Source organism: Ammospiza caudacuta, chromosome 4 (assembly GCF_027887145.1).
Source record: "Ammospiza caudacuta isolate bAmmCau1 chromosome 4, bAmmCau1.pri, whole genome shotgun sequence".
NCBI lineage: Eukaryota > Metazoa > Chordata > Aves > Passeriformes > Passerellidae > Ammospiza > Ammospiza caudacuta.
Window position 1 is genome coordinate 7,428,401 of NC_080596.1, and position 20,605 is coordinate 7,449,005.

At 41.7% G+C, this 20,605-nt stretch overlaps 1 protein-coding gene across 3 annotated transcripts in view; it reads right to left on the reverse strand.

The window, feature by feature from the left end:
* Positions 1-6,524: 6,524 nt before the first annotated feature.
* Positions 6,525-20,605, reverse strand: part of TMEM131L (transmembrane 131 like) — a 79,770-nt gene continuing 65,689 nt past the window's right edge. For 2 of the 3 annotated variants that reach the window (XM_058803633.1, XM_058803634.1), the window contains 10 exons: positions 19,810-19,964; positions 18,413-18,537; positions 16,736-16,893; positions 15,737-15,922; positions 14,589-14,667; positions 13,466-13,551; positions 12,000-12,120; positions 9,834-9,922; positions 8,879-9,021; positions 6,526-7,374 (listed from right to left, as the gene is read on the reverse strand). In XM_058803633.1, coding sequence (XP_058659616.1) covers positions 7,096-7,374; positions 8,879-9,021; positions 9,834-9,922; positions 12,000-12,120; positions 13,466-13,551; positions 14,589-14,667; positions 15,737-15,922; positions 16,736-16,893; positions 18,413-18,537; positions 19,810-19,964 — 1,421 coding nt within the window. In that variant the 3' untranslated portion in view covers positions 6,526-7,095. Of the gene's footprint in view, positions 7,375-8,878; positions 9,022-9,833; positions 9,923-11,999; positions 12,121-13,465; positions 13,552-14,588; positions 14,668-15,736; positions 15,923-16,735; positions 16,894-18,412; positions 18,538-19,809; positions 19,965-20,605 lie in introns of all 3 variants that reach the window. The other variant, XM_058803632.1, reaches the window with a different exon arrangement.

Below are 20,605 nucleotides of genomic sequence, written 5' to 3' on the forward strand. Positions count from 1 at the left end.
CAGGCCAGGCCACGCGAAGCTGTGATGTTCCAGACTGCAATCAAAAGCAAAAGCAAACCCTGCAAGCTGGGAGAGGGAGACCAGCTGCACTTGGTGTGATGTGTGAGAGGTGAAGGTGATAGCAAAGGGTCAGGAGAAAATTGCTCAGCCACATCTGTGCTCACCAGAGGGCTGGTGTGGGAAAATTAGACAGCTGAACCTTGATTAGCAAAAATTAGATAACTGAACCTTGATTAAGCAAAAGACACCTTTGGTCTGATTTCTAGCAGCCCTGGAGAGTGCAGTGCATGCCAAGGACATACAGATGGGAAAAACTGAAACTTGGTATGCTAAATCATTTGGCAAATGCATGAACTATAACAGTGCTAACAGGGAGAGCCTGAAATCAAACGCAGTGAATGCCCCATGTCCTTAGCCAACAGGAGGAACTGGAAGGTGCCTAACTGAAGGCTAATAACCAAAGGAGGAAGACAATCTGGGATTAAGCAGAGGCTTTTACCAACAGAAGTAGGGCTGGCATCTCCTCTGGTTAACAGCTGCTTGCTTGTCTGCAGAGGGACTGATCAACCTGCAGGCAGCTCTGGGAAGAGCTGGTCAATACGAAACTGCCACTGAGCTTCAGAAGCCATTCACACCACAGACTGTGGCTTGTGTGGCTGAGAAGTGTGGGGGAAGCTGAGGAGGAGAGGGGCTTCCCACTCTGCTTTAGAAACAAGGCAGCAATGAGGTCATTTTCCATTCCCTCACAAGTGCCAAGTGCCCTGTCCAGGACATACCTGTGCCATCGTGAGAGGGGCTGGAGGCAGAATGAGCCAGCCTGCCTGCAAGCAGCTGGAGGAACACTGCTGGATGCCTTTCATATGCCTTTCTCATATGAATGCAGCTGATAAGAGAGCAATAAGCTCCACTGTCTCACAGGTCTGAGGAGAGTGGTGGGAATGGTACAGCATTTCCTGACATTTCTGCAAGCTTTCCTTATCATCTTCAACATCTGGACTGCACTGTTCAGCATTTCCTACACCACATTGCAAATCACCTTTCATCTAACAAGGCTGTGTTCAGTGAATAAAGTGAAATATTTTTCTCACTAAATTAGAACCAGCCATGGTAGCAGGTTCTTGTAAGACACTGTGCATTGCTGCAGCACCCCAGCATTGCATGAGAAGGAGGTTATTTCCGACTTTGAAATAGCCCTGCACTGTTACTGAATATTATTTCTAATACTGAAATAGCACCTGCTGATGCCCAGCCCAGGGAAGGCAGCCCACCCTCCATGTTGTCTCTGAGAGCTGGAGCAGGGTCCAGGCATAGGCTCCCTACACATCTGTGCTAACAAAGACCTGTGAAAGCATTAGCTTCCTTCACAAACTGTACATCCAGTCAAAATTAAAACCAAATGGCTTCTAGCAAACAGATCATTTTTCCAGAGTGGTTGGAGAAGAGGTCTAGCACAGCCTGTCAGCCCATGGTACAGAAGTCATAACCCAGAGCATGGCAGGGACAGTCATGGGTAAAATCTGTTGCCTTCTCAAAATCCTTGCACAAGAGCTGAATTTACTGAAGAGGATGGGGCCTTTTTGGTCACTCGTGAGGGTGACGTTGTCCTTCCAAGAGACACGAACACTTGCACTCTGTTGCAAGCCAAGCCTGGCTGCTGGCAATTTAGCTGACATGACTAATCATGCTAGATGAGAAGCTAATCCACAACTCTTCTGGCACTAGTTTGTACACTGGGCAGGTCCTGCATTCCAAGCCAGCATGGTCCCTATGTGTGCAGGTTGCTGGCAGCCTCCAAGCAGTAAAATCTGCAGAGAGGTGCAGGGGCCCATGTGGAATCACCCAGACCTCCACCACCTCGAAACAAGGCTGCTAAAAATTCCCATAGCCCAGGGAGTAACATCCATATAAAACCGGGGGAAAAAACCTTCAGAGCAACCCCAGGTGTAGAAGAGGTCTGAGGGATTGTGCTGCTGTTGTTGCTGAAGAACTCAGTAGGAAATGAAGCAGAGCAGAAAAAGTGAGCTGTACAGCGTATGGCCCACAGTTCCAAAGGAGGTGTTTTAGTCAAGCTGGCGCAGACAGATTTTGCAGAGAAACCCACTCGGGAGATGAAGGGAGGAACAGCAAGATTCAGTTTGCAGCAGGTCAGGAGTGCCTGTGTCTACACATTAGTAATGAGCTGCAGAGGTAGGTGCAAGCCCTCAGGACCTCAGTTGTGAGACCACCTTGTAGGGCTGGGACAACAAATCCTCTCCCATGCTCTGTTCTTCCACAGTGCTCACCCACTGTCTTCCACTCCTCCACACCTCAGCTTGCAAAGGAAGCACTGCTGGGACTTGCCCAGCAAAGCCTCTTCTCGTGCAGGACTGGGCAACTGCCCCAAGCAATACCAGGGACCTCCTTCTCCTGCTGGGACACCAACCTCTGCCAGAAAGGCACGGTGAGTGTTGCACTGCATAGGAACAGAGTAGGGCCAGGCAGCACAGCAGTCTTGGGGAGACAGTGAGCCTTTACTCCACTCAAGTGTGTTGCAGAAGAGGACGTGATAAACCCTGCCCCGAGCCTTTTTCTCTATAGAAGCGGTCAGAGAGACTGAACAACAGGACGGGGCAGTCAAAGGCAGAAGCTAAACACACCCATGGTGACAGGGAAGTGCCACTGGGCACATTTTCCAGTAACTGCTGAAAGCAAAGCAAGTATGTGAAAAGGGCAAAACCAGAAGGAGGTGACTCAGTGACTAAGAAAAATAAACAATGGGTGTTTCACAAGAATGAAAGGGAAGAAAACAAATGATACCACTGTCAATACCAGCCAGGAGCTCACCTGGTAAGACGGCTCTGCAGGAACCTGTGGTGCTGTGAAGGCCATGACTTCCCAGGAGTCACAAAGGCTTCTCCAGAGGCAGAAAAAAGTTGGGTGGTGGAGCTGCAGGCCCTGCCAGCTCTAGTGTAGGTGGTGGAAACCTCCCTTGCTTCCACCCCTTCCAGAAGATTAAGTTAACAGCTCTCCAATGAGCTCATCTGCCTCCCAGCAGTCAGATCTCTCACCTGCCCTCAGAGCCCTCAGGCTCATTCTGTCAGTACTGGTCATGGCTCCTGTGAGCAGCTGGAACAGTCCTGCATGCCCAGCTCCAGCTGCAGGAGCTGTAGGACAGATCTGCCAATCACCACTGTACCTGTGACAAACTCAGATGAGCAAACAACGACAGTGCTCCCCATGTGGGCCTGCCTCGGGGACAGCCCTGTCCCTGCAGCTCCGAGCCCCACAGGTGGCACTTGCAGCTCGGCCTCGCCCATCTGCTGCTCCCATGGAGCTCAAAGCAGGCTCCCCTGCTGGACTGGTGGCAGCCATGCTGCTGGGCTCTCCAAATGCCTCCCTGCAGGAGCAAGCTCAGCTCTGTGCCAGCCCCACCCGGCAGGGTCCCAGCAGAGCACTCCCCTCTCCTGCAGGGAAGCTGCATTGGATGCTCCCCTTCCCTACAGCGCAAGGCTGGCCCAGGAAAATATCCTGCCACAGATTCTGGCTTTGTCCAGGTGCTGCCTCTCAGTACCAACAGACTCCCAGGAAATGTGACAGAAATATTCTCTGGTTCCATAATGGAAATACTGGCCCAACCAGGTAGGCTTGGCCAGTATGGCCTGTGAAAATCAAGGACAGTGGTAATGTGGTATCCCTAGTTCTCAATGCACATATAAGAAGCCACAAACCTGCTGGGAGCAGAAAGCAGGGGTGACTGTCACTTTGTCCCAGTTTTCTTGGGAAACCAGTGAATGCCCTGAGACTATGTAGTGCTCACATGGTGACAGAAGTCAATACTGAATGCCTGGAACTGTATCCATGGGGATTTCCCCCCATTCCATCATCAGCCCTACTAGTGAACTGGGCAAGCTACTGCTCTTTTATACTGGTATTTTTGGTATTCCCGTTCCAATTTTAAGCATTTCTTTGGTCAACTAAGAAAACTTTTGCTGAAGTCTCTTAAAACAGTACCATTTTCAGAGAGATCAGTGAGGCTCCCAGTGCTGCTATAAGCACAAGGTAAGAAGCTAGAAATTACTTTGCTCATGACAATGAGATGTCTTAAGAGCAGCCTCTCCAGTTCACTCCAGCAGAACTATAATCACTTTGGTACCAAGCAATTATTTATTTAATATTTCCCTGTACTGTAGGAGGAAAGATTTTTAACTGAGCCCAATCCTACTTGCATTCAAGTGGATTGCTAATTAAGCTACAGATGTCTCCTGATGGCAGCAATTATTTCTAGTAACCTTAATGAGATTGTTACATTCCTTAGTTATTGTCATGAAAAGTTATATGAAAAACTATACCTAATACTACATAGCTCCTAGGGGAATAACTTCTGGATCTGTTCTGGTTTGATTAAAGGGAATGATTCTTTCCTTTCTTAGCAATAGTTCTCAAGCTCTTTGTGGCTCATTCCCCTTGTCTTTTGTTTGCACTTTTAACAAGACTGATGGAATTTTTCACACAGGTCTTCTTTTCCAAACATTCCTATCTGGCTTTGCTCTCCCTGAATTCTCCAGTGCCTTTGCTTAGTTTATTGCATAATTTTTCCTCTCTTTTCCAGTGATTGACTCTGTTTAGAACATACACTTTACTTACAACAGGGACTCAGTGCCTATCAGAGCTCCGCAGGGCTTCAGGTTGTTGTTTGCTGCAGATACAAGAAAACCATGTCCTTACACTGGAACTTGAGGAAAAGCCTCTCTTCAGTGCACAGAAAATAAGGATATCCTTGAAACACTGAATGGAATTAACAGAATAAACTAAGGCAGCTAAGCACATCTTTTCACATCATCTCCTCTCTCCTGTGTCTTTTTGTCCAAAATCCATGCATGCTATACAACAAGTAATATTATCCAAGGAATAAAGAAGTTCATTCCATTTCAAACCAAAGGATCATTTTTTTTTAAAATCTGTATTTATTGGGTTTATACTCCCACTCTATTCCTCCTGAAGTCTCTTACCATAGGCAAGAGGTGCACAGAAAGCATGTCAGTGGTTATGACTACTTCTCATGGCTTAGTACCATTTTCAGGAGCATCAAAGTTCATAGGAACATGTGAACTTCCCTTCAGAATTACAAGCAATTACGATTAAATTCGAGTCAAACAGATTCCTGCCCAGCACAACACATCATGGAAAGCAGCCATAGACCCAGGTGCTAATTCCTGACCAAGCAATTAAAACACCACAGTTCAGAGAAGCATTCAGCAACGATCTCATTTTTCTAACATTGAAACCAAAGGAAGGCTTTGGAGCACCTTGCACACAAGCAATTAGAGCAGGTAAATGTAGGAGCTTTTGAATTTCCCAACCACTGCCTGATTACCTTCTGAGCTAACCCAAACACTCGTGAAAGCATAGTTGGCAGAGTAACTTTCAACAAAGCTTACTTTGCAGGAACTACTGATTTACTGAAACAAACCTTTTGTGGAAATGCACTGTTTTGGCTAAAATATTTCAAGCCCTGGGATGGCATTTCTCGATGAAACCAGCAAGATAAAGGAGCTGGTCTGATAGCTCAGCAATGAAAGAGAATAGCAGGGCCAGAATTTAGGTCTGAGATTACTGAGTAGCCTTGCATGCAGGCTGTGAACTATTTTGCAGTGCCTTTTCTGCTCTGTCTTTGAATAAAAACATAAAACAGCCTTGATTTCTTAGTGTCAAACAGAGCTCTTGTCTTTCAGTCACTCTGTGAACAAAAGGCAAGATGAAATTAGGTAGCAAAAAGTGAGGAACTTGCTCAAGCTTGCAGAATCCTCAAAATAGTGTTTAGACCCTGATGGTCTCCAGTGTGACCTCCCATGAGGAAAAGGACTGCCACCTCCAGTACAGCAGGTCACATGTGGCTTCATTCAGCCAGGCCATGAACATGAAGAAGAGATCTCTTCACCGGTTGAGGTACCTGTTCTCCTGCAGCATCACCCTCCAAGGGACATCATTCTTCCTCATGTTCAATCTCCCATGGAGCAATCCATCACCATGGCCACTTGCTGTAATGCCTGTGGCCACCACAACATGAATTTGGTTCTGCCATCTCTATGGCTCTTCTTTAAGCAGTTGTACAAAACTGCTACTGGATCCACTTTCACCTCTCTCTTCAGGCCTGACAAGTGCCCTTGTGCCAAGGACATCTCTGAACCTAAGGGACGCCTCCGCCTCCTTTTGATGTCCAGGCACACTCTGCCATGCAGAGAAAAGGGCTCTACAGGAGGGGTAAGCAGAGACATCATGGTGGACTGAGTCCTGGCATGGGTGGCAGCATTTGCTCAGCTGCTCAGTTTTAGTCTCCTAACATAAGCCAGCACATTATCATTCTGTTTGGGAGAGTGGTGTGAACTCTGCTCTCAAAGAAACATTTCTTTCAGCTCAAGCTTTGGCATTTTAAACAAGTGCAATTAAATGCACTGAAAATGCTACTGCAACATGAAAGCTAAAAATAACAACACAAAATGCCAGGAGTCACTCACAAGAAAAGTTCCTGGAAGAAATGCCCACTCACCCACACTGCACAAGCTTAACATTGTCCAAGTGACAGCTTGCAATTTGAAGCCAGATAAACAAGCCACAATTCAGCCTTTTTCCTATTGCCAAAAGTCTGCACTCACTAACAACTGTATCAGCACTAGAATTGACACCATTTGGAAACTCTCTGATCTGCATCAACAGGTAGGTCCCCAGCTACTATTTGGTACAGATGTAATTACTTATGAGTGTAAGTAAGTTTGTACCCACAACTGCTAAACCACTCCTAGTTTATACCACAGAATGTAAACTTCAGAAGAAACATGTGCACTACAGGTTCATGGACGCTCTTAAGAACTAATACTGTCCTTGATGATGATAAAAAATTTGAATTTCAAATTTGTAGCCTTCATCTGACAATAACAGCATCCTGAATATGCTGTACTTTTTAAAATGCACTGAATGCTCAGACTTCAGTAAAAAAAATTTATTTTCAATATAAAAGTGCCAAAATATTCACCAACATTGTAATCCATCCAGCAACCAGCTTACTCTAGTAATCAAAATTGCAAGCATCTTTATTCACATTTTTAAATCAAATTCCTTTCACACGTTTCCACAATAACCCGAGTCCCTCGAAAGTGGGAAATTTGCATTTCGATTGGCTGCTGTAGTCCATATGTCCAAGTTCATGTAGGCACGGAAGGGGTTAAACCTCGGATAGTATTCCTGCTTACACATAACTGCCTGATTCTCCACGTGGGTTGAATGTTGAGTCGTGGCACTGACGGGGCAGCAGCTCTCATAAACATCACTCTGGGGTGCCCAGATGGAACCAAAAAGTCCAGACATTGGAGACAAGCTTCGGGTGCTTGAGAGGTAGGGCTGCAGAGCAAGATAAAACCAGCATGGGAAACTGCAACATGGACCATTTGCCAAGGAAAATCTGGAAATGCTAAGTACTAAATGGGAGAGAGGAAGCAGGATTTATGCAGAAATTTAAGAAATCCACAAGTAGAAAATTACAGAGGAGTTTACAAAGAAATATGGCTGCCAAAAATATTACAGCAGCATTAATGTAAATGTATGTGTGTGTGTATGTGTGTGTGTTTAAAAGCCCTCCACTGAATGAAGTCACATGAGTTCCTCCCTGCACAGCACAGATATTACTCTAAGAACAATATACTACTCAGTTCTGGTCAGACTGTTGAGGGAAATAGAGGAGAAATGGAAGACACACAAAGATCACCATGCATACTTTGAGAGTTAAAATGAAAAGAGAACGATGCCTAGAAATGACAAGAAATGGGCTGAAGTATGCGTCAGTCCAGAAAGACTGTGCATGCTGGGAGCAGAAAGGGATATTCAGTGTGAAAAATGAGACTGTAATTGGGAGCTAGGGAATTTAGTTAGAAAATTTTGAAAGCTTATAAAGAACCTCCTGGAGGGCAAGATGTATTAGTTTGCAAGGAAGTCTCTCAGCGAAGGTCATGGAAGCCTTGGGACTTTTAAAACTGAATGAAACATTGAAATGTATTGTGGAGAAAAGCTCGCCAGGGAAATGAACTGAATTATCTAATGCATTTTCCAATCTCTACCTTCTGTTTTTCCTGGCATTCCTGAATAAAATATGAAATAAAATATATGTTTATTTTAGGAAAAATTCTTCTACCAGTTTTGCCACTTTTTAACATAGACGAATTTTCATTTTTACAGTTGAAAATATTTCTTGCTTTATTTACTTAGTTTCATTCAAAATAAACCTATAGTAAATTTAAAAAAAAACCAAAATACAGTATTTTGAAAAATGAGCAGAAGAGAAGATAGTTACAATTAAAGACCACCTTGAACTGAAGTTACTACACTGCACTGTGAGATGACAAACATGGCTAGTCTGGAGTATAACAGGTTAAAGTCAGGATTCTGAAATCTGCATAAATTCAGCTTAAATCGCTTGAATTTCCTACCAAAAAAACCCCCTGTTAAAGTACCTGAGAGCAGCTGTCCATTCAGCTCTTTAATTTTCAAATCTCTCTGGGTTTTTCTGTCTGCACTTTTTGGGTTTTAGCCTCAGGTGGACACACTGATTTTCACAGAAAAAAGTCTCAGTAGACTACATAAGCCCAAAATATTTTTCCATGTGTAAGCTGATTTTAGTCAATTTTCAGGCAAAAGGATCATCTCAAAATTTTGCAGACAAGGTCAATAACATCCGTGACAAACAGCTGGGAAAAACCTGGGCTACCAATGCTAGCATTAAACACAAACATCAGAATACTTAGAAGATTCATGAAGAACATGTAAGCAACAGGTAGGGAAAAGACAGGAATACACGAGGAAGGCTGTGAAGGAGCACACAAAGGCAGTGCCTCACAGTGACAATACTCACTGTGGAGTTGACATAACTGGCAGGCTCCCAGGCAGGTGGCATGTTGGGAGGAGCATTCCAGGTGGAGGGACAGTTCTGGTCAATGAAGGCTGTGTTCTGCATTGCTGCAGTACCTGGGAAGCCACTGGGGTAGTTCATGTTCTCTTCAATTTATAAAATCAAGAAGACAAAGTAAGACTTATGCAATATAAAACACTACTAACATTTCTGTGGAGGAATGCTGAATCTTCTTGAGAGTGAGTCAGGCTGGGTCTGACCTAATCCTTCAGTGACTCCATGCAGCGTCAGGGTAGCACAGCAGTGAAGTGTATCAATTTCTGTCAACAGGACTACCACTCTGTATTAGAGACCCACTAACAAATTGTTATCAGGAGGACAGGATAAAGACTTGGCAGTCCCTCTGCTGGAGAACAGAGACAGAACGTGCATGGCAGAACCTCCACAGGCCTCACCGCCAACATGTCTCAGCTCTAAGCACCCAAGGGATCAGCGTGCTGCCTGGGATTCTGCAGTCTGACCTTTCATTAGTACTTAGGTAGGTAATGCTAAAGAATTCTAGATTGCTGCCAGTGTGCTTCCCAAGCCAAGAAACTCTAGCCTGGAAAGATAATTGGTCACAAGAGGCCTTGTATTTCACACACTGGAAGGCTGAAGCCTGCCAGAGGGGAAACAAAGAAGATTGTACAAAAAGATATGTGTAATACTGTAAGCACAAACATTTCTCTCAATTCCCTCTGGAAGTCCTGCATACTGCCTTTTCAGGCTCTATACAAAGGCCAATATTCTCATCCACCACATGCAGTCATTGTTTATTACTACAGAACACACTGCTGGAAAACGTAAAGTTGAAAGCAATGAACATCCGTGTATAGAACAGCTCAACCTTTTGTTCTATAAAAGGTGAGAGGAAAACAACCATGCTCTGTTATAATTAATAAGCTTTATTTCATCCTACCTTCTGGGAAAGCACCATATTCATTCATCTCTAGTGGACAATACATGTTGGAAAACTGGCTGTCACAAGCTGCATTCCAGTCAATGAAGCTGTCTCAAGAAAAACAAAATCTGCAGTCAGAAAAAGTTTGCAAAACTTCTGAAAATTACTTAGAAATACTTATTTATTGTAAAGCTCTTGTCAGCAAAATACCTGTAACTGATCAGCAAAATACCTGTAACTGATCATGAGGCTTTTCACATACCACCTGTCAATTTTGCCAGTATCTACTCTATGCTACTACACAATCACAGCAATCTCTCTCACAGAGTTCTTTTTCCTCTGGGAAAATGAACAACTTGTAATGACAGTACCAGAATCCTGCAATGCCTAGCTGGGTTCAACTTTCTTCCCTGTAAAAAGAAAATAACTGTACTTCTTCCCTACAATCAAGTATTATGTGATTTGAGGTGGCAGAAGAAGACATAATACATTTGAGTGCTTGAGAATAACAATTAAAATGGAGATTTCTATTTTCCCAACCAAATGTGCTAAAGTCCTGTTAAACAGTGCATTTTCTAAGATACACATAGATTTCTAGGGGTTATACTTCTTTAATTAAAATAATTTCAAGAAGATTTTTTCAAAAGTAATTCCTAAAGACATGCCAATAATAAAATAGGCCCTGCTACACAGCAAGTCTGAAGTAGTCCAACTCTGGATCCAGTCTGCAAAAGGATTTCATAAGAAGCTGCTCTACTTCAATTTTACTATTCAGCCAAGCAGCTATCTGAAGTTATCACTACTAAATATCAATACACAATTGCATGGGTGTGCATGTATTTTTTGCTTATGAAGTCCAAATTGAGATAGGTGTATGAAGGCAGTCACAGAATGGGCAAGGCTGGAAGGGACCACAGTGGGTCACACGGTCCAGCCTCCCTGCTCAAGCAAGGCCATCCCAGAGCACATGGCACAGGATTGTGTCCAGAGGGTTGAATGTGAGAGATTCCACAATCTCTCTGGACCATCCACTCTGGTGTGTGGTCACTGCACAGTGAAGAAGTTCTTCCTCATGTTCAGGTGGAACTTCCTGTGCATCAGGTTCTGCCCACTGCCTCCTGTCCTGTTGCTTGGCGCCACTGAGCAGAGCCTGGCTCCATCCTCTTGGCACCCTCCCTGCAGATACTGACAGACATTGATGAGGTCCCCTCTCAGCCTTCTCAATGTACAGGCCCAGCTCCCTCAGCCTTTCCTTGTAAGAGAGATGCTCCAGACCCTTAAACAACTTTGTAGCTCTTTTCTGGACATGCTCCAGGAGCTCCTGATCTCTGTTGTACTGACCGTGGAGTCCGGAACTGGACACCACTCCAGATGTGGCCTCACCAGGGCTGACAGGGGGCAGGATCACCTCCCTTGCCCTGCTGGCAATGCTCTTCCTGATGCACCCCAGGGTACCACTGACCTTCCTGGCCACGAGGACACTGCTTGCTCAGGGACAGCTTGTTGTGCATCAGGACCCCCAGGTACTTCTCCTGTCATTTTGGATGACAGGATACAACTTGAAGAACTGGCCATATTTCACTGCTATGTGGTGGCAGAGTATTTCTGCTCTCTAGTTTGTGGCACATCTTTCATTACTAAAATTTGCTGGGTAAGCAGTGTAAAATATAAGAGCTAATCAAGTTCATTACCACAGGAAGATCAACCCAAATATAGACAGACCCTGAAACATACCAACTTGTATCCCTAAACCACTTTTATAGTGGAATATTGGTCTTTATAAAAATGTCTGTTCCTGCCTTTAACACAAGTACACGCTGCATAACACACCATGTGGCATACACAAGCTACAAGCAAGAGTGCAACAGATTTCAAAGTCAGGCCCTCTGCCTGCAAAATGAGTTAAAGCATTTAACAGCTTTCCAAAAGTATTTAATTAAACTTGAAAAAAGTTCTAGAATATCTATACATGAACAGGGACAGCAGTGAATTTGTATTAGTAAAATTAATCACAATGTACTCATGGAAGAGCATTAACAACTAGAACTAAGACTGAAGTGGCAGAACGACTTTTATTTTAACTATCATCTGCCTTTACAAAAATTATTAGTAAAGTACAGTCCTCTGCATTACAGAAGCCTGAACAAAGCATTATCTGTAGTTTTTACACAAAATGTAACTTGCCTGTTGTGGACAGAGGGGGTTTCTTGGATCATGCATGGTATATTATTCTCAAGGTTGTAGTTCAAACTGTTTGTCATGCAGACTGGCTGGGCAGGCCACAAGTCTCCTGTTGGGTAAAGACCTAAAAAAGGAAAGGGGAATGAAATACAGAGTAACAGGAAGGAGACTCCTAAGATTCTATCACATAGACACTTTACTCTCAGATCCCCAATAAGGACTGTCTGCTAGAAAAAAAAATCCAGAGTTACTAAGCAATTTTTTTTTGTGATGAAGGCCCGTCTTTTAACACATCTCAATATTTCTGTTTTTTAAAAAAGATATATGTAAGACCTGAACCGAGAAACCAGAATTCAACAAAACAGGACAAGAAGTTCCTACTGAAGGTCCTTAAGTGTTCAGCTGTCAGTGCCTAGATGGCACACTTCCACAGAGCAGGAGAAACAGCAGGGATGCAATCCCCACTGGCCTCCTTGTGCCCACCCCTTAGTCACTAGTCACTAATCACCTCTGAAGTCCAGCTACACAAATGCAGCAGGAACAGGGTCAGGTTTCTAACACACTGGAGCCATTCCTGACCAGGCAATTTGTGAACTTATTAAATGCTGTATTTAGCCTCTAGCACAGATATTCATTGTGCTGCTCTTCACGGACTGCGTGTCCTGACTGCCCACAGATATTTGGTTCCTATCAACTCTATGAGAACTGGCAGCTGGAGAAAAGAAAAAATCAAATTAGCAATTTCCATGAGACAATGCTTGCAAAGTTGGCTCTATTTCATTATTTCACATGATACATATCAATATTGCTACCATGGAAGAAGGTTATTCAGCATTTATATCCTATCAGACAGTTTAAACCTACAGCAGAAGGGCAGGAAATGCTGCTGCCCAAAGAACCACATGTCCTGACCAGCTTTCAAACTCCACCTCACCATGTAGCATGATGCTTTTATGAATCCCACTCAAAAAGCTAATATTACTTCCCTCTGAGATACAAGCAATGAAAATGCAAGAATTTTAACAGTGCTACACAACCTCACTCATTATTGCTGTCAAAGAGAGCAAGTCCCAACTGTGGATATTTAGAGAGAAAAATGGTCATGTTTGATTTGGTGCCAAGCTTCACTTTAACACAGCAAGCAGTGCTCTTGATCTCGCAGCTGCATTGCTTCTGGACATTAATCTGTACACAGCAAGAAGATGAAAAAAAGAAAGAAGACCTAGAACATGAGTTGAAAGCTAAATGCTGTCTTGACACAGAGAAGATGAAACAAAAAAATATCAAGGTTAAAAGCAAAAACTGTCAAGGTTTTAAACCTTCATTTGCTAACTTTGCACCCAACTTGCTTAGAAGCAAGTAAGTTCTAGTAACAATGTGTTTATCAAGTTGGTGCATGTGTAATTAGCAACATCACTAAAACTGCTGGGCAAAGTGTGAAAAAAACAGCTCCAGTTGTTAGTACTGACCTTTGTTTTTGTCAGGATCTGCAGCTATGTCAGTGAAATTGGGACATAAGGTCTCAGGATATTGGGGGATGCTGTTCATGTCTCTGCTGAATGAAAAGAAAATTTCATTTCTTAAGTCTCATAATCCAAACTATTTCAAAGGAAATATACAGAGATGTAGAAAACATTCTAATGACAATCATAACTGCTATTGTGCTATTGCTTTTCCACTGTCCTGATTCTTCCTATTTCAGAATTACAACTGAGCAATTTTTAAAAGTTTTTTTCCAATTAAAAGCCAGCTACTTATCACACATGCAAAATGAATGAAATTAATACACCTTAATTACCCCATTTTTATTATCCAGTTATCAACCTATTGCAAATTAATTCAACAGCTGTTCTCTAAAACTGGAAAACAAGCTGCAGTTCGTGAACATCAGTAGGACCTCTTATAATTTTTGAACAACTTTCAGGTAAGTTTACTTTTATGTCCATGAAGACACCCAGAGACACATGAGTGTGAATTTGGTATTTATCAAAGCCAACCCATCAAAGGAACTAGTCAAAACAAATAAAAGAAAACATTTTCAAGCACCAGAATCCCAAAGGAAAAGGATTGGAGTATTTCTCCTTGTAAAAACAGAGAGTGGTCAATGAGAAGTGAAATGAGGATTCACAGCAATAAAACTTGTAGATGCTATCTCCACTGCAGTAAAGAGGGAGAAAAGAATGTGGAGGAGGGAGGAATCAATTTTCATGCTGTATATCCTAGGAGAACATTATTCCCATTAAAAAAATAGCATCAACTTGAAAGTCTTATTCCCACCTTTTTTTAAAAAATACAACTAAGCAGTAATGGAAATATAAGTTGCTAGGATCTGGAAGAAGTCAAAGTGGAAAACCAATTTCCATTTTTTTTCCATTTGGAAGCTTTTATTGTACTTATGCAGCATAATCAATTTTGCTTATATCTTCTCAGGTACTGAAGATGATTCTTCTTCCAACTAGTAAGTACAATCAGATGATCATAAAAAATTACAAGATAAAAGGTGCCAACAGGTATTATCTATCAAACTGAGACAAGGCTTCAAGTTGGTGTTGTTTCTTTAATGCCTTACAGGTGTAGATTCAATTTTTTTACCTGGTATTGCAGATGTTATGAGACAGATTTAGAGTGATAGGAGTTTCAGATGGAAAATCATTTTGTGAAATATTCTCTCCTAAAGAAAAGAATGACTGTGAAAATCAAAGATCCTTAAAAAAGAAGAATGCTCAGAATATACATCCACACAAACAGAATTATCAATGGTGTTAATCAAGTTTTCTCTCACACTGGATTATCACTAACTGCATCAATTTCAAGGCATGCTACCTAGGTCCATAGTCTTAACATGTATTTTATGATTTAGAAGTGATTACCACACTCTTGAAGGAGAGGTTCCTTGTTACTATCAAATTAAGTCTGAATTTAGAATGACTTATTTTCTTTTTTCTTAGGAGGCATTATAATTTGAACAAACAGGAAAGTCATATACACATGATTTGTTATCTATTAAATCACAGGTTCAGACAGATCACACACTATCATTAAGAAATGTCAAATTTTATACATACACAAATACACATGAAGTTTCTGGATATTTTTTAATAATTCAAACCATCTTTTTGCAGGTACCCAAACCAAATAAATACTTAATACTTCAGACATGAAACATATCCTGGTGTCACTTTAGTACTTTAAAATTTACTTCTCGTGCCACATCACTCTGGATAATTATGGCAATGACTTTCAACTACTTTAGTGATATTCAGGTATTCAAGAATTGCAGTAAAGAAGCTCAGCTCCCATTTCTCATACTAGTCAAGTGGCTCAGGTGTTCTGGCTATTTACACCTCAAATACACCTATCCAAACCCAGCTCCTCAAATCTGAACTGCTTTCACACATTCCTCATTTGTGCATTACTGAAATAGTTTTAATGTTAAAAAACCCCAGATAATGTGATGAATCAAAGGCAGAAATTGCTTTGGCTATTCTGAGTGCCTCTCAGTTCTCCCATCCTTCCATGACAACTGTGCATATTGCTTATTGAGGAGCCTGACAGTAATCTTCATCTCTATGAAATGTGTGCACTTCTTGTCAAAGTTCTTTACATCCCTCCTTGTGTGTCTAAGGGGTGCTCTACAAAAGATGAGTTTATGTGCCCCATGCTGTGGTAGGCCTTTCCAATCGGCAGGAAGGCTAAAACTCTGTGCTCTACTGTGAAGAGGAGCTGTTTGCAAAACTTACTGGATGGAAGAAAATGCCTGGTAGTAATCATTGGCTTTTTATCTCCATCTGAACTGCTGGTACTGCTCCAGCTACCCCAGCTCCCTCGACTTGCACGAACGCTTCCTGACGAACTTCCACAATCTGAGCTTGAATCAGAACAAAACTTCTCCAAACACTTCTTTTTGGACCGCTGATAAAAGTTTTCTAAAAAGTTGGGGAAAACAAAACAAAAAACCAATCAAAAAACCAACACAACATTTAAGAAAGTCTTGTCAGGGAAAAGTAATCTGAATCATGAATTTACATGGATTCTCTGAATTTACTGATGAGAGAAGAAATATTTGCTGGTAGCTTCAGTAACTAAACCAGCCCCTAACATAAGGAGCTTCTGATCTACATGATATCCCAGTAACATGAATGCAGTGATGATACAGTGCTGCTATAGGCCATAGGTTCAAAGAGGAAGTGCATACTGTCCTTTGAAATAAATACTTAATACAGCAGACATGAAACATATCCTGGCTGTAGGAACATGCATATGATAAAATGGTGCAAGTAATGAATTCATAAGTGATAGATGCTCTTATTATCTCATTAGAGATGCAAAGGACAATCCTATAGAAATTGATAACTTCCTTCAGATCTCCTCTTCCCTAAAGCCAGGGAAAACAGATGATTAAAATCCTGATGGAAAGGCAGGAAGCAGGTATCCAAGCTTTATTTGAACACAAAACCAGACTACCAGTCTGTCTTTCCTTCACCAAGAACTGATGGATCATTGCTTCAGACTGATTCACTTTCTGGTCTGCACCATGAATCAACCCCATGGAGAAGCATGCAGAGCCCTTCAGAAGTCAGCAGCTATTATTTCAGGCACTGTGTCATACCAGTCCTGTCATCTTCACATCAGGGTTCAAAAGGGAGACAAGCACAGGTCTCTCAAGTAAGGAATGCTCTACTGCCACAAAATTAATATTCTGTTTCTTTCCCCATTTTAAGATAATTAAGACTGCATACCTGTTTCTCCCTGTATGGACAAGTTCCCAGCTTTTTGGTCTGCTTTACAATTTTCCCCGTTGTTCTGAGGACACCAGGCTCTTATTCCAATATTCGCTCTCAGATCCGGCCTTTCAAATTCACTGCACATATGCTTCAACTCACTCTGCTCAGGGACCCTAATAGAAACACACCCCCCCAAAAAAAAAACATGTTTGCATTTTACATTTCATCTGCAGTTTTCCTTTCCAGGCATTAAACACTTCAACTCACACAGCTATCAAGGCAAAGTGCAGGGGTAGCAGTAGGTTTGGGAGTCTTATTCCCCAACTTTACAGAAACCTAAAAAACCTTTCAAAAAATGCAATATCCTACCACACAGACTACTACTTCTCAGGGGGAGAGACAAAATGACATGTGCATATTTAATTCCATTCTCTAATGCACCTGGCAGAAGGCAATCAGATGTTGCAGTGATAAGCACAGTTTAGCAGTGTACAAAGATATAGATGCAAAGAAAAATGTGCCCTGTGCTCATTTCACTGGCACAACTATAACTAGAGTAAAATCCCAATCTGGAGCAATCTTAACTTTTTGCTAGTAAAGCTGGAATGAAATGTCTACATCCAATACCATAATCAGAGAGTATTGAGGAAAAATGATTAAAAGTCAGCTGTCAAATTTCTGCAGAAATGGAACAGTTCCATCTTAACTCAGAAAGCAGCAACTGCTGAATTGGTTCAGGGAACAGACACTAAACTTCAGTATTTCACTGCTCATTTTTTATCCTTCCTATCTACAAAGGTGTGCATCCAGCAAAGATTTACACATGCACTGACTTCCCACAAAATGAACAGAAATGTGTATATAACAGCCCTTTCAGATTTACAATCTCCTTTTAGAGTCCACTGACCTCAATAGAAGCACTTGCAATAAAAATTAAGTCTGTGAAGGCTTTGTAGGATTGTGACTTTAATTCAAAGGACTGGGGGAGGGGAAGGCGTAGGATTTTCTCCTCAGTAGTGTTTCTATTTTAAAAGGAGTTTGTAACAAGTATTTTTAAATAATTCATACAACTTAAATTTAAAATATATTAAAAAATAATTAAAAGTAATTTACAAAATGCATTAACACAATTCTCAGGGGGAAAAAAGTAACTTTCCACAGTGCTCACTCAATATTCTTTACAATCTAGTGCTGCTCTAGTTGTTTAAATCATAATAGCAAAAATGAAAGCCACTCTCTCATTTCTACACATTTCTCTCCCAAAATTGGTAGAGGACAACATCCCTCCAGTTACTCAATATAGCAGATGATTCTCCTGAAGATGGAATGATTTCAACAATTTTATTTTCCTTTTTTCAGTGAAGAAAACACATGACCAGAACTTCTCCAGACACTACACAAGGGGAAGGAAGCAAACCATCCTAACTTCAGAGACAGCACATTCCAGACCCTAACAGAGAGCTGCCACGGCTATGCAGAATGGGCTGCATCTATCTACAGGGAATATTTGAAAATTTTTTGTTTTGCTGGTGATATTTAGTAGTGCACATTCCTAAAAGTAAATGCTCAGGACAGGATTAATGTGTGTCTACTTAAATAGATAAAGTAATCCTGCCTAATGTATTATGCAAAATCTGCAGAAACATTACAGCAACTCTGGGTTTCTTCATGATTTGGTGAGGCAATACATACCTTGTGGATATATTTACATTCTTCTTCTTATTTTTCCTAGATGTTCTATTTCTATTCCAATTCATATTTGGTACATTTCCTTCCTTTTTATCCTGAGGCTTCTTCTTTCTATATGCATCTTCTTGCTAAAGGCAAAAATACAAGCTGAGACATTGTAAAATGAACTTAACTTAGTCAATGAACTCCACTGGATTTTTCTAGCTAAATTTCTCTGGACAGAATGGCCTGACCCAAATGCATAGTTACTTCATGATTTAGTAGCTTTCCACAGCACATCCTCTTTCCAGCACCATCACTTTAACCAGCCTTTCCAAGACTCTGTCCATCAAGACAGCAAGAGATGATGAGATAGGAATTTCTGAATTCCCAAACTCAGCATTTTCCCTTTCACAGCATCTAGCTCTGACTTTCAGGGAAATAAAAAAATGGAGGGAGAAAAAGTAAAGCAGTCAATAAAATTCCCAATGTGCTAAAAACAAAAAACATCTGCCAGATTTATGATCAGCTGGTGTGCAAGTTCAGCAGTAATAAATCCTCCCTTTCCTCAGCAACTGGAGGCAGTGGGGGAAGGCATTCATTTGAATTACAGCTGAGGAAATTATGGAGTAAGTTACCAGCAAATACTAGTCATTTCAAGAAATGCAAGAAACAAACTGAGCATCACCAGCCACATGGGCAAAGAAGTTTGTAACAACAATTCCCAAAGCAAGACAAGACCGTGTCTTTTCTCACATATTCCCCAAGCAATGTAAGCAATTCTTCCTTACACCTTTTTGCCATGGGATTTATATCCAGTACACAGAATATAAACATAATCCAGATTCTCAGGTTCACTAATTGCCTGATGAAGTTCTTTTAGTGTTTTATGCTGCCTGCAACAAAGGTACAGTCTTGATGTGTTTATCATACTCAGAAACTAGGGGTGAAGAACGATCTTCTCAGCAACTGCATAATCTGCTGAAGGGCTTCTGCCTGCTGTACTCCCAAATGCAAGTTTCTGATGCAAAGCCCTGGGTTTGGAGATCAGGTCTGCAAGTGAAGGCCAACATGCCCACTTCCCTTGCAGAGAATGTTCCCACATCATTAGTGTGGCTGACAGCTGGCATTAGATTCCAGTATGCTTGTGCCTGCTCTAAGAGTAACAATCCCTGGCTGTGATATGGCTGTTTTGATTTTTACCCAAACTGTTCACCATTCCATAAAGCAGCATGAATACACAATGGATGTGGGACAGCACATTGCACTCTTCCTCATTCATCTGATTTACAGCATTTCAGGTCTGTGACTCTACAAAATAGTCCCTACATACACACACATATCTGTAGGTATATATATATGTACATAAACTATAAAAAGAGAATTTCAAATTTGAAAAGGAGAAAGATCACAATACCAACCTCAGAAGAAGTAATCTCCTCTTTTGCACAGCATGGAGTCTCTTCCTTGGGTCCCTTACTAATCTTTTTCTCTGTGGAAGGCTTTAGGTTGATCTGCTTTTTTGAAGTCTCACAGTTTTCTGTTTCATTCCTGAGAGGCACTTGCTGGCTATTCCCTACAATTAAACAATAACAACTGTTTGTATGGGAAGAGAAGGGGCTCTCAGTCATAACCACATACCTTTCTTTAAAAACAGCTTTGTATTGCTTTCCAAAACACAGGAGACTAATGTCTAGGCTGATGATACTGGAAAATTTTAAAACCAAAAGCTAATACAATGTAAAAACTCTTACAGCAGCTGCAAAAAGTAGCTTTGTGCTGGTTCATGGTCATGAGCACACCACTCCCAGTGCATACGAAGATTACACAAGTCCTGCTCATCTCATCTGAATTTGAGCTACTTGGTAGAATTTGAAGCTAGAGAACATTGGGTTAAAAAACAAAGAGGAAAAAACCCCTGCAAGCTGAGTAGGGAGAAAGGGCAGCCTTTACTTGGTGCTTGACACCTCAGAAGTGTCCTCTGCATTCACTGTGAAGACAAAGGGAAGTCATCCTTTCTTTAGCATGGGTTCCATACTAAATGTTCTTTTACTTGAGAGGCTTATGAGGAAGAAGAATTACTTTGATCTAAGAGTCCAAACGATGAAAGATTCAAGAGGAAGCCTGCCTCAACAACTAGCTCAGCTGAGTCACATTGCTCTGCCTGGGCCAGGACAGGACAAAATTCACTTTGCCTCTGATTGGTTCCAGGTATCT